Consider the following 13,077-nt stretch of genomic DNA (forward strand, 5'->3'; position numbering starts at 1 on the left):
GCTCTTGAAGCTGCCATCGGTGCACCGCGGCGGGATGCCAGGCAGAGGAAAAGCTGAAATATGTAGGAGTGCTTGATTGGAAATATGAAGTATTTGATGTAGTAGTAAAGTAAGTGCGCATAAAACATTCCATGCAATGTAAATTAGTGTTGTAACGTAATTACCTGACTCCTGTCTGTACGACGCCGGTGGTGTAAGGAAGTAATTGGTATTAAGCTTTCCGAGCTAGCTCAGGACGCCAACAGAATGATCGACCACCATCCACAGTTCGATTTGGCCGCCAGGACTGATAACAGAAGTTTGGACGTGAAAGACGGGAGATAGCGGACATTTTTAGTGGCCCATCTGTCTTCCAACTATGGTGTTATTTGGACTTTTATGTCTCATTCTGGCTGCCCCAGCTTCCATCCCGATTAAAGCCGTTAAGTTAAGCTCATAAAGTTTATGATCATCCATCACGATAACGTAATCCACGCTAAAAACAGATGTGATCTTTCTGTCATTTTCTTAGAAACGCCGTTAAGATGATAGTTCAGGTGTCCAGACGAAGCAAGAGGTTGACATCACACAGGTCACCTATTAAACGCGTCATACAAAATCTAGGTAACCTCAATCTAAACGAAGATCAGCATCACGGGATTCAACAATCAACAAACTGATTTAACAATTGATAAATATCTTGGCACGGTACACACTTGGCACCTGTATAGAAAGCTGTCGCATATGTCACTGGTTGCAGCGAAGCACGGTCAAACAGTGCGGCGAAGCACGATCACTTGGTTATCATTCCAACAGCACTGTCACACACCATGGTTGCAGCGTAGCTATGTACAGTTCTCACATTTCTCCGACATATTTACAGTTTACTACGGTCTAGAGGATTGCTTACATGATGCACAGAAACCAGAGAGAACTAATCCACGCATATGTACAGGAACATAGTGTTATACATAGACTGCCTACATTGAAATAGCACATTGCATAAATCGAAAGTGAATCACACTGTGTTTGGCTTTACATCTTCATATAATTGATTTTTGCTTATATTAGTGCCAACATGGAAACCAGCACGATAGCTACAATTGAATTCATAACTGGTTGGATATTTATCAGAGCATAAAGGAAGCACCTTAGAGCACATCCCTCACCGTCTGGTCTCTGGGACAGATATCACTTACGCACGTATGCACATTACATGTAGATTGTAGGTACATTTACACACACATTGCGTCGCCATGTTTTTAATTTGATTCTCACTTTGGCTCTCACTTTGACTTTCAGAAAACTAGCGAAAGCTGCTACGAAACGGGCTGAGGTTAAATCGGCCTACATGAAAAAGATGTCATGGGCGAAAAGATGGGCGTTCATCTTCTCATAACTTACTTTTTAATATGGAAAGTCAGCATTCGAAAAGATTACACGACCTGCTTAGTTTTCACCGAAAAGATAAAGGAACAGGTTAACCGCAAACTACGAGCATGTGATTTCAATCGCCTAATATTGATCCACACTGACCCACATTGACATTAATCCGCCCATCGCTACACTTTCCGGCCACCTATGCACGATGCCCATGCACTCTACTTGCCAACAGTCACCGAACGGTGATAACCCCACACAGACCGACTGCGGGGACCGCTGCCATCGTACATTGGAGTGTCCACAGTGACCGGTCAGAGAGTTTGAGAAGGGAGGTGGACTCGGGAGACGCCGCTCTGTGATACAGCCGGCGCCCCACGCAGTCGGTATACGGTCGGTCGCCGTCCAGTCGCCCGGAGTCGGCCGCGGCGGCAGCAGTGCTGCCCCCTGCTGGTGACCTGCTGACTGTTGACGGCCGGCGCTGAGCGTCCGTCGCTGCTGACCGCTGACGCCTGCCGACTAAGCTGCCACCGCTGACTGACTGCTGACGGGTGCCGGACGGGTTTTCTCGTTTCACGGCTCGCTGCCGGGTGATAGGGTTATTGTCGCTGCAAGCTGCGGTCAGCGCTGCTCAGCCACCCGTCCAGCCGCCCAGCAGCCCAGCCGCTCAGCCGCCGTAGCTGGGGTCGGTGGTGGGCACCTTGATATTGGAGTACTGCGAGTCGATGGCGTCCCGCGTGTCGTACAGAGACGGCGCCTGGAATATGATGGCCACCGTGCCGAGCACGCACGCCAGAGTGAACAGCCACAGGAAGAGCCGGTCGAGCACCATGGCCACGTACTTCCAGTCCTGGATGATCTGCAACACGGCGGCACACGGGCACGGGGCCGGTTAGAGGGTAGTGGTGGCGGGTGGGCGGCACGAATAGACAGGGTCACTGGTATAACACGGACACATCGTGAGCACCGAGATAGTATCAGCAGCGAAGCGCATCTGTCCATCAAATATCGCGGCACCTGAGGCGGTTCCCGAGCGATCACAGACGAAAACCGCCGAGCTGGCCGATAACGCCGCTGCTCCGACGACCGCCGGTCACCGCCGCAGGCAAATCGTCGGTGTCGACGGATGGACCGTCGGTGTCGACGGGCGTGCCGTCCCCGTCGACGGTGTGATGGAGTGGTCCCCCGGGGAGCGGGTCCGTCTCCGAGCGGCAGAGCGTCCGTCACACACTCCACACGCCGCTTAGATAGCGCGGTCCGGCTGAAGACGACAGTGGGACCCAGCTGGAGACGACGGCAGGACCCGGCTGAAGGTGGCGTGATGTTCAGTGGAGGACAGCGTCGGGACCCAGTCGACATGTCCTGGATTGACGGTCTGCTGGACGACAGCTCCATATTTTCATCCATGATAAGAAAACTAGCAGTTGATAGAAAAAAGCACACACACCTAGTCACCATAAACTATCACAAATATTTACGCGAGCGTGGCAATTAAGCTTCATCACTGACAATGCCTCTTATGACATGAAAAAAACGATATCTTCCGGAATAAATTCAACGAAATAAGTGAAATGTAATTTACTTGAAACAATTAGTCAACAACAATACTTTCATCGATTCAAAAGACGTTTACCAAATGAAAAAAAAACATAGGCAGCGTTCGACGGTGATAAGGGTTTCCAATTTCAAAATATCGTATTAGCCCATTAGGAATTGCAGGTCTACAATTAAGTCACCAAAGTCTAGCTCGTCTCATCATCCACATCAATCAAATACAATTCAGAAAGACATAACGCTGTAAACGGCCTCCGAATTAATAAGACATCACATGGTCAACACTATTCTATCTATCACCGTCACGTAAAGGCGGGGTAGCAGCTGTTGGTTACCATGGGTCCGTCTCCGAGCAGGCTGCATTAGACTGCGTAGAGGTCATAAGACATCAATCATTTGACGCATTTTCCCTCGTCGCACCTGTACCGCATATGCTTATCTATTATAATCAATATTATCTTCTGTAGATTATTTTGATCCAGCCATGGTGCATTTCGCTTTCTTGCGAAATTGACGGCGCTTTATGCGTCCAGTGCAAGCGAAGGTGAAATGACTATGCCCCTCCAGCCAAGGCCGTCAAAGCTGCTACGATGGGGTATTCGATGGGTGCTGTCCTGAAGGGAAAGTCGATGTTTTCTGTTTGATTCAATTATGTTCCCTTCTTTGCTACTGACCGTTTCTTATTCAGTTTTGAATCTGTGATCGACTTGCAGCAATAAGTTTTTTTTTTAAATGTCCGGAATTACCCTCAAAAGTTTGTCAGCTCTCAGACAAGTCACTTCTGTTTGTCGTTCTTACTTGCTTCTGATGGCACCCGCTGATTCACTTGTCACACATCTCTCATACCGCACCTTTCCTCGCGCCAAATGTTCCCAGCAGCCTGTTCTAGCGCAGGCTGTGTTCATTCGTCGCAGCGCACCGCCGTGTCAGCGATTCCGATATTTTCGCCAGTCCGTCCGACCCCTTATACCGAGACCGCGGCGCCCCTCCCCCATCCCGCACACTCCCTCAGTTATGACGACTTCTGGTGAGCAGCGTAACAAAACAATAAACCATTTCCAACAGTCAGATTCAGAGATAGAGAAAGCACGCCAGACTGGGCGTGATGCAGCACCATGCGAGCCAACCATTCCAGCCCAAACCGACGCCATGATAGCAGCACCAGCAGCATAAGCATCAGCATCAGCAGCAGCAGCATCGTCAGCATGTCAGCAGCAGCGGCAGCCGAGGCTCAAGTAGGGTAGTGGTAACTTCAAGGGCATGACATGCAAGGTTAAATTTGTTAAAGGAAGGATTCTTTTCTAAGGGAAGGCTGATGAAGTGGTAGGCAAGTCATGTTTGGAATTTGATACGAATAGTTTGGATGAAATTTTAGAGTAGATAGGGCAGCTTTCATACTGAATCAGGAAATTCATCATATTTAAATATAAAAGAAATAACAAGTAAATGGCGAAGTACTTGTATGAACAGCATTATGACATATATATGTTTTCAAATATAACCTTATGTTCAATGATTGCGAAATGCAAAAGGTTCCAAAATTAATTACAAAATGAATATATTTCGGACACTGTCCTTCAGTTCAGAATTGCAAATTAAATCATTTAGTCACAACAGCGCCAGAATATGTCGATAACAGCTAAGTTAGGAAGTCTCACATTGGTAAATTCTCGCGCAAAATAGACAACCATCTTACAGTTGAAATGTTCACAAGGTACCCTTTCATATAAATATAATACATGTGTCCACAATTTACACATTAATTCATCCCTATCATCTATCAATCACTAGACCACAAGCATCTAGTCGTCTATTCAACCATCGAGCCATGCAATCCATCAAACATCCAACCATCCATGTACTTCACACATCACTCAGCTATAGATAATTAGACAATCAAGTCATCAAAGGCCACCACCTTACATCAAAGAGCATAAGTACTGTACCATTAAGCCATTCATTCAAACCTCGAAACAATACTCAATCGTTCAATCATTCATGTTAATCCATACATTCATACATTCATTCGTTCATTCATTCATTCATTCATTCATTCATTCATTCATTCATTCATTCATTCATTCATTCATTCATTCATTCATTCATTCATTCATTCATTCATTCATTCATTCATTCATTCATTCATTCATTCATTCATTCATTCATTCATACAACCTTTTGGAATGGAACCTTTTGCATTTCGCAATCATTGAACATAAGGTTATATTTGAAAACATATATATATAAGAAATAACTCTAATGCAAGAGCATGAAAGAAACAAAATGAGATAGCAGAACAGCGTGAAGTTCGAAATGGTTCGAATATTACGTATAGATAAGAACGAAGTGGAGTGAAAAAATAAATGAACCAGCTACTCTGTACAGTAGCGAGGAACCAAGAAGCTAATGCGTTCAGTATGTAAAGCGTTTTATGAAACACAAAAGAAGGTTCGGAGAGAAATAACAAGTAACAATTCAATACCTTTAGAGCGAAAGCATTATAAAACGACTAAAACCCTTGAAAGAAATAGCACTGGAAGAATTTGAGGACACGGAAGGGATTGATGAGTATTAGTGAGTTTGTTATTCACAATTCGTGCACCTTGTAGGGCCCTACATCAATTCGAAGGCGATTTGCGTGCATTACGTGAAAACATTCATCGTCTAGAAGTAAATTAGCATAGTAAAAGCAGATGAAGGGAAAGTATCTGTGATGCATAGGTATGAGTGATATTTTTGACAACACCGAAAAGTTAGATTGGTAACCAAACAAAACTCGTCGCTCAAAACTAAAAATGACGAGAAGTGTCATCGGTAGAAACAACTCATTGAAATGTAGAAACCTAGATGAACTATAAACTAGATGAACAGTGTGTCATTGGAGGGTGACTGTGTCTACAATCGCCTACGAATGAGACGGTGATCGCGCCGCCAAAAGTGCAGGTGACAGCGTTTGAAGGTGGGTAGAGGGGCAGAGAGGGTAGAGGAGGGCGGAGCGCGGGCGAGAGCAGCGGCCGACAGCCGCACTGTGCAGGAGGTGAGTGCAGGTCTGACAACAGCAGCAGCAGCAGCGGCAGCAGCAGCAGCGTTCACAACAGCAGCATCGACACGCATACACACCTCGAGCGAGGCCCAACCGGCAGCCAGAGAGAGAGAGAGACGCGGCGCTGAAGAGAGAGTGAGAGGGCGGACTGTGAGAAGAGAGAACTCAGGTGGAATGCGTGTACTGACTGCTCACCAGAGTCCGACTTGTTCAGTTAATGAGGGAGAGGAGGCGGGCAGCGCTAGCCGGCCGGCTGTAGCGCCGACAGCGCACAGGGAGCATGCCCAGCAGCCTGGGATGACTCGGAACCCGACTAGGACACATGCTTACCTGAGCTGGAGTCTCTCGGAGAGCCCTGCAAACCTGCACCGCGCAGTACAGAATACAGAGTTCGTGGAAAATGACCTTGAACGTAAACTAGTTGTTATTCACTTGTTATCTTTTTTTAATAAAATAATATTAAAACTAGGTAATAAAGGCCGGTAAGTAAGGCCCAAAGCCGGCGCAAGTTAGCTCATCATTGGTTAGGCCGTGTGATTAATATCGTTTAGTAGATGTGTTTATCAGCTGACCTGCGGGCGGGCCCGCCTCCTCTCCCAGCAGTGGTCAATTTACGGTCCATTTAACTGCGCTAAGCCGGCCGACACGGTCATGCGATACTGAGGGCATGCGCAGTAGCTGGAAGCCGTCCCATGTGTGCGAACCTGCACGGCACGGCACGGCACGGCACGGCACGGCACGGCACGCGGCTGAACCACACGACACGCGCAGGCAGGTGACGGCCACGTACCGCGGGTGGGCGGCCGGCGCCCGCCGGCGCCACTACGGGCCAATGTTATACATGCCCACATCCTCCGGCTCGCCCGGTGACGGCGCATAGATGCCGATGGTGCTATGGTCGATATCTATGGGCCGGCTATAGTCGTACAGGGACGGGGCGCGCAGGAAAATGAGTGCCGTGCCGGCGATGTTGGAGGTCAGGAAGAGGAGCAGGAAGAGACGGTCCAGCACGAGTGCGGCGTACTTCCACTCTTCGCGAGCCTGCAAACCACGAGCCGGGTCACGAGATGTCCGCCGGCCCCAAACGGGGAGAGACGAACGGAGAGGGAGGGAGGGCGGAGGAAAGGGAGGGATATAGGAGGGAGTGGGACGGGGACAGGAGGGAGAGTTGATAGGAGAAAAGAAGGCGAGGAGCTCTGTGAGACTGACAGGAAAGCGATGAAGGTTTACGTGTGAGAGTGGAAGGGATAAATATAGGTACAGGAAGCAGAAGGTGGAACAAACCAGGAAAAAAGAAAAAGAGAGAAAGAGAATGATAGGATAGGAGTGAGTGAGAGTGAGAGTAATAATAATAAGAGAGAGTGAGAGTGAGAGAGAGAGAGAGAGAGAGAGAGAGAGAGAGTGAGAGAGAGAGAGAGAGAGAGAGAGAGAGAGAGAGAGAGAGAGAGAGAGAGAGAGAGAGAGAGAGAGAGAGAGAGAGAGAGAGAGAGAGAGAGAGAGAGAGAGAGAACGGAAAGAAAAACCATAAGGCAGACAGAAATAGAGACGGGGACGGAAGCCTGGACCATCCCTGGACTTACTGACACGTGTTGACAAAATGGTCAACGGTAGAGCAACGGACTGAGGGACTGAGAGACATCAGGAAAAGGTTCACGGAGGACGGAGGAAACGGATAAGGGGAAGGACCAAATGTTGTGAAGAGATGAATGAAGAGAGAAAGAAAGCCTCAGTAGGGAAAGAGATAGGGGGCGCGAGTGATAGCTGTAAAGAGAATAAACATGTTGAGATGGCCACAGAGACGTATAGGGTGTGTGACATGTCAGATAGAGGGGACAAGAAAAGTTTGGAGGCAAATCTATCTTGCTCAGTGTGCTGATCTGATGCATCATGATGCATCACATGCATAGATATCCAAGATTCCCGAATGAATGCATTCGTCAACAGTGGTACGGCGACATTGAAAATCTTTGAGCCCACGTATATAATGATGTATCTGAAGATCGGCAATGATAGTGAGTGGGAGCTTTGGTCAAGAATCTAAAAAAGAGGGCGGCAACACAAACTGACTTGCACCAGCGCTTGTAAGTGACTCTTCCACTTACCAAGTGAGCCTTTTTGGAAAACACAATGCATCTCAGGATGAGTTAGATTAGTTTATTGTATGTAAAGTCATCAATAAGCGTTTTCATAGCAAGAAAGGCAAATTAATACAAGTACTTAGTTAACTTAGCATTGTGGTTTGCTTTCCAATTTTCTTTTTCGCATTCGAGCAATGTGCAATTTCCAGCGCTGCTTGCCGTTGGGCCAAGAGCTTGCATGGGTATGCCTATATACATTAATATATACATAAATGCATAAGTATGTACACGAATGTATACTTGAATAAATAAGCAGTCGGACCTTTGATATCCCTTGAACGAGGAAATTTTCCTGGCAGCAAACGACGAAGTTTAAGATTTTATGTTCCTTTCAAAGAAAAGACCAATACAAATTTACGTCCTCTTTGAACGTCTGGTAGAATATGTTGCCACAAACGTGTGACTTGAATGAGAGCAAATCAACGGAGCATTCGAGCAATGAACTGTTGGCGAATGATTCACTGGCAGCCCAACCGCCAAAGCTGAACATTTTTATGTGGGCATGTTCTGGCGTAATATTTGAGAGTTGGCGACAAACGGCCTGAAAATTGTGTGTTAGACATTTTCCCGTTTGTTTTTACAATGGCAATGTCATCTGTCAAAGCAAATAAACATAATTATTTTATTGAAACTTTTTGTTTAACCCGCGCCCTGATGGGGGGGGCCATTTTGCCCCCCCCCCCCTGTGGTTTTTCTTAAATAGCGAGAAAACGGCGGCGCGCAGCGCCGCCAAATTTTAAATACCTTACCGGACATCAATTTGACACCTTCACACAAAATTTCAAGTCACAGGTCACCTCAGGTCAGGAGTTATTGAGGTCAAACTGAGGTCATGTTCGAGTAAAAATGAGCAAAAAACATGACATCTTGAAACGCTCACCAATTCTACAGTTCACAAGCAATTTTAAAGTTCTTTATGTGGTTGTGTAGAGAAAAGACGGCGCTACAAAACTGCTATCTCGGATTTTTGAAATTTTTGGATTTTGACCCCCAAAAATAAAAAAAAAATGATTTTTTTAGAAAAACTCAAAAAAATTCCAAAAAATTTTCGAATTTCGAAAAAAACGGAATATATGTGATAGTCCCTGCGCTCTTCGATATACATACCAAATTTTAGATCGATACCTCTTTTTTTGGCCAAGTTATAGCGAAAAAACTGTTAAAAATTGATGACGTCAAATTTTTGAACTCAATTTTTAGCAATTCTAGACCTCGTAGCGCAAAACGGAGACCACCATTGAACTCCCCGTGACGAGCTGCATCGAATCGATACCCATTTTATACAAAAATATCAACTTTGAAATTTGACCTAATTTGACCTGACCTTGACCTGACCTTGACCTGACCTTGACCTGACCTTGACCTGACCTTGACCAAAACGTGACCTAAGCTGGCCCTAAAGTCTGTCTGACCCACATAATCGCATTTGTCATGTAAAATGGACCATAAAACATGTATCACACGACACTTTCATATTGTGACCCCCCAGTGACCTGACCTCTGTGACCTGACCTGGTATCAGTGACCTCAAATAGCAAAATATGTGTTTGAAGAACATTTCCCCATCGATGATTTTCAATGAAATGCATTTTACACGATTTTACAACGCATTTCTTGAAATGCCTGTAAACGGTGAAAATTCGACCTTTGACCTGACCTGTGACGTCATCGGTTTGACCGAGGTCAATGAAATTGGGTCACAAGGTAGTTCCCTGTTGGGGCTATCCAACACCGTTTACCGCTTGTCGCTATGTTGCGTGGTTCTCGAGATCTGAGGGGGGGGGGGCCAAAATGGCCCCCCCCCCCATCAGACCGCGTTGCTCGGCAGACCCCATCTGGGCGCGGGTTAACACCATGTAGTGTTGTGACTTATTTTTTTTTTTACTTTTATAACAAGATGACACAACAATTGAGAAAAAATGCGATAAGAAGTTGATATTTGAAATTCAGTTACCCGTTTATTGGGTAATTTACCTCACTTCCTAGTGGTTTTCAGTATTGGTACCTTTTAAGGTTTCCGTGATACAGTTCGATTTCGTGCCGCGGAAATAACGTTAACAATGCCGTGCAGATATTTTTTTAAATGTGTCGCTCTCAGAATACATCAGGCAGTTTGTCACACAAAGGTAGGTGTAGTCGATGAAATCGGATGTCTAAAAGCGAGCACTTGAAGGAGGGTCCACAGGATAAGTACTAATAATTGACAAAAGTATGGACAGGTCGAAGAAGGGAACTCTGAATGAACACAACACCGAGTAAATATAAATATGGACATTTTTACTTACCACAAGTACACGCATACGTTATTAGGTTACATTTAGTTTGGGTAATATAATATATTTAAATGTTTGTTAAATGATGACTGGAGGGAACGTAGCCCGAAAGCTGTCTAAGTTTAATACGGCTAACATCAATGTTAAGTTTAAAATGAAACATTGTTTAACTCCACTAAAAGAGAAGAGTGATTTGATATTAATGTGCAGGCTGTCAGAGCTAAGGCTAACAACAAAATGTGCAAACTGACATTAACTTTTGTGTTGAAATGAATGTGCAACTGACTACCAACAATAATACAAAATGAGTATCTTGTCGTCGTCATAAGTTGATACCTCGTTGGTTTTATCTTCTTCCTTGATATGTCGGGCGATGAACTGGACGCCCTCCAGCGCCCGCTGTACCTCCGGAGGGTACTGGGGCTCCTCGCTGGTGCACCCGAATATATCTGACAGTCGATACACGAACAGCGTCACTTACAACAGTGAATTTATCGTGCTCAATGATACGGTCCATGATGAGGCAGTCCAGCCAGCGAGTAATTAGGTAACATATTACGTTTAGTTTATCGGCTGTACCATTGACGTTGCAGAAGAATGCATGACATGATATAAAAATATCGGGAGTATAAGGAAATTCTAGGAAGGATACCATGACCAGAACAAACAGTCACTAATTCGCTGGTGTCAATCACGCCTTTCTTTGCTAATTATGAAGTAAAATTATGTTTCTCAGTGATGAGTATTGCCGGACATCACCTACCTGAATTTTGTGCACCACAACCACCGTTCAGTTTAAACGCAGACGGCGTGGAGTCGTCTGCGTACGGGTCCCGGAACGTGTCCCTGAAACGAGCCAATGACGTCATCAAACCTGTCGCTCCAATAAGGCAATGCTGTCATCGGAAAAAGCGTCAGATAATTGAACTCCGAGAGAGAGCGTTTGTTAAGCATTAGGCATTAAGGTTTTCATTTCAATGATTTAAACAAAACATATTTAATTGGAATGCATTACTGCAACCGACAGGCGTAAACAGGTTCACATCACCGAAAGGTTAACAAGGACATCAATCTATCAATGCTGATATGTCACGGACTTCTTAATACGACATGTGCCTGATGTAAGTGCCACTCAGGCGGCGGCCAATACACACCCGTGTAATCCCAGACAGTCGTTACTATCCCACTCACCCGGACATATACTCTGCACCGGCGGTGCACACGTGGTCATGCAGGTGCGTCTTGGGGTCGAAACTCTGCCGGCGTGGACCGTACAGAGGCCTCCTCATCAGCAAAAGACGCGGCATCAGGTACAGGAAGATACGCCGCACCCACGGCGCCATCTTATGAGTCGCTGGGGACCTGAGGACACATGAGATCAAAGTGGATTAGGTCTCATGAAAAATAATATATCGCTAAAATATTACACCCATCATAGCAAGTTGTAAAATCGCCATGGATGAGCCGTATATACTGCGAGTGAAGCATTGCCGTCTCCCAGGCGCATTTTGCCGTCACCGCCGTGACGGTATGCAGAGCCGCGCGGCAGCCAAGTTATCCGGTACAGCCTACCCCGCAGGCGCAATACTACTGGTGCCATCTAGGGACAGCGGGTGGAACTAACACGACTTCGGGAGAAGCATGCCGGGCGGCCGGGTTAATTTGAATGCTAATAAGTTGGGGATGGATAAACATTGTCTAAATAGCACGCGATGGATAAACATTGTCTAAATAGCACGCGATTGTCACAATGAAGACATGAACGCACTGCGCAGTGCACAGTGCATCTGCTACAGCCACAGTTGCGTGTAAATATCTGTACCTATTAACTAACAGAGTTGTAACATCAGCATGATGCCGCGGAGCGATAGACAAATTATACTAGCCTCCATACGGCCTACACGTAGGTAACTGTCAAGAGTCAGGTCACCTCTCTATATGTTTTAATTAAAGGGACCCTCCCACCTTCAAAAAAGTTAATGAATTGGCATGAAAGTGATGTCGCTCGGTTCAGAAAGAGCAAAAACGAATATCTATCAAATTTCGTCGAAAAATATTCACTGGTTTTCAAGATATTAGACTTTTACTTTTGTTTACTTTTTGGGATCTCCGCTGTTCCTAGCGACTTTATTTGAAAGTGCGGCATTTGTTGCGCGCAAAGCAGCATATACCACCGCGTGCTACAAAACGTTTTAGTCAAACATTTAAAAATCGTTAGATATCTGCGCTGACGTCACACATTCAGAGGGGTATTCCTATGCATTAGCCCCTCTGAATCAAAATGCTGCAATTTTGAAATTCAATATTTCCGATTTAAGGCATTTCTCGATGTTGTGAATGCCGAAACCGGTAATTGTGAGCCAGGGACCCCATTTTGGCTATCTCAACTCAAATCTAATGTTAACCCTCGCCCGTAAACGGCGATCTGCCACCTTCGCCCATGCAGGGGGGGGGGGGGTTGGTGCGACCCCCCCCCTTGGCGTTTGAAAACGGAGCGTCGTAGAGCTTAGCGGAAAAAACCAACGGATTTCTCTCGCCGAGATCTCGCGATTGGTGGTATATTTTTTGGTCCTAGGTCAACATTTGACCTACTTTTGACCGGTCAAAGGTCAAATTTTCGGAAAAATAGACTTTTTCAAATTTTCCGCGGTGATTGCGGCAAAATGGTGGGAGATATCGACTTGAAACCTTCACTATCGTGTTCCTTGAT

At 45.8% G+C, this 13,077-nt stretch overlaps 1 protein-coding gene across 5 annotated transcripts in view; it reads right to left on the reverse strand.

Moving 5' to 3' along the window:
* Positions 1–427: 427 nt before the first annotated feature.
* Positions 428–13,077, reverse strand: part of LOC122370197 (acetylcholine receptor subunit beta-like 2) — a 37,708-nt gene continuing 25,058 nt past the window's right edge. For 4 of the 5 annotated variants that reach the window (XM_043345584.1, XM_043345587.1, XM_043345588.1 and 1 more), the window contains 4 exons: positions 11,559–11,729; positions 11,131–11,213; positions 10,704–10,816; positions 428–2,218 (listed from right to left, as the gene is read on the reverse strand). In XM_043345584.1, the coding sequence (XP_043201519.1) occupies positions 2,027–2,218; positions 10,704–10,816; positions 11,131–11,213; positions 11,559–11,729 (559 nt within the window). In that variant the 3' untranslated portion in view covers positions 428–2,026. Of the gene's footprint in view, positions 2,219–6,746; positions 6,998–10,703; positions 10,817–11,130; positions 11,214–11,558; positions 11,730–13,077 lie in introns of all 5 variants that reach the window. The other variant, XM_043345586.1, reaches the window with a different exon arrangement.

This window comes from Amphibalanus amphitrite, unplaced genomic scaffold (genome assembly GCF_019059575.1).
Source record: "Amphibalanus amphitrite isolate SeventyFive unplaced genomic scaffold, NRLGWU_Aamphi_draft 001108F_arrow, whole genome shotgun sequence".
Taxonomy (NCBI): Eukaryota; Metazoa; Arthropoda; class Thecostraca; order Balanomorpha; family Balanidae; genus Amphibalanus; species Amphibalanus amphitrite.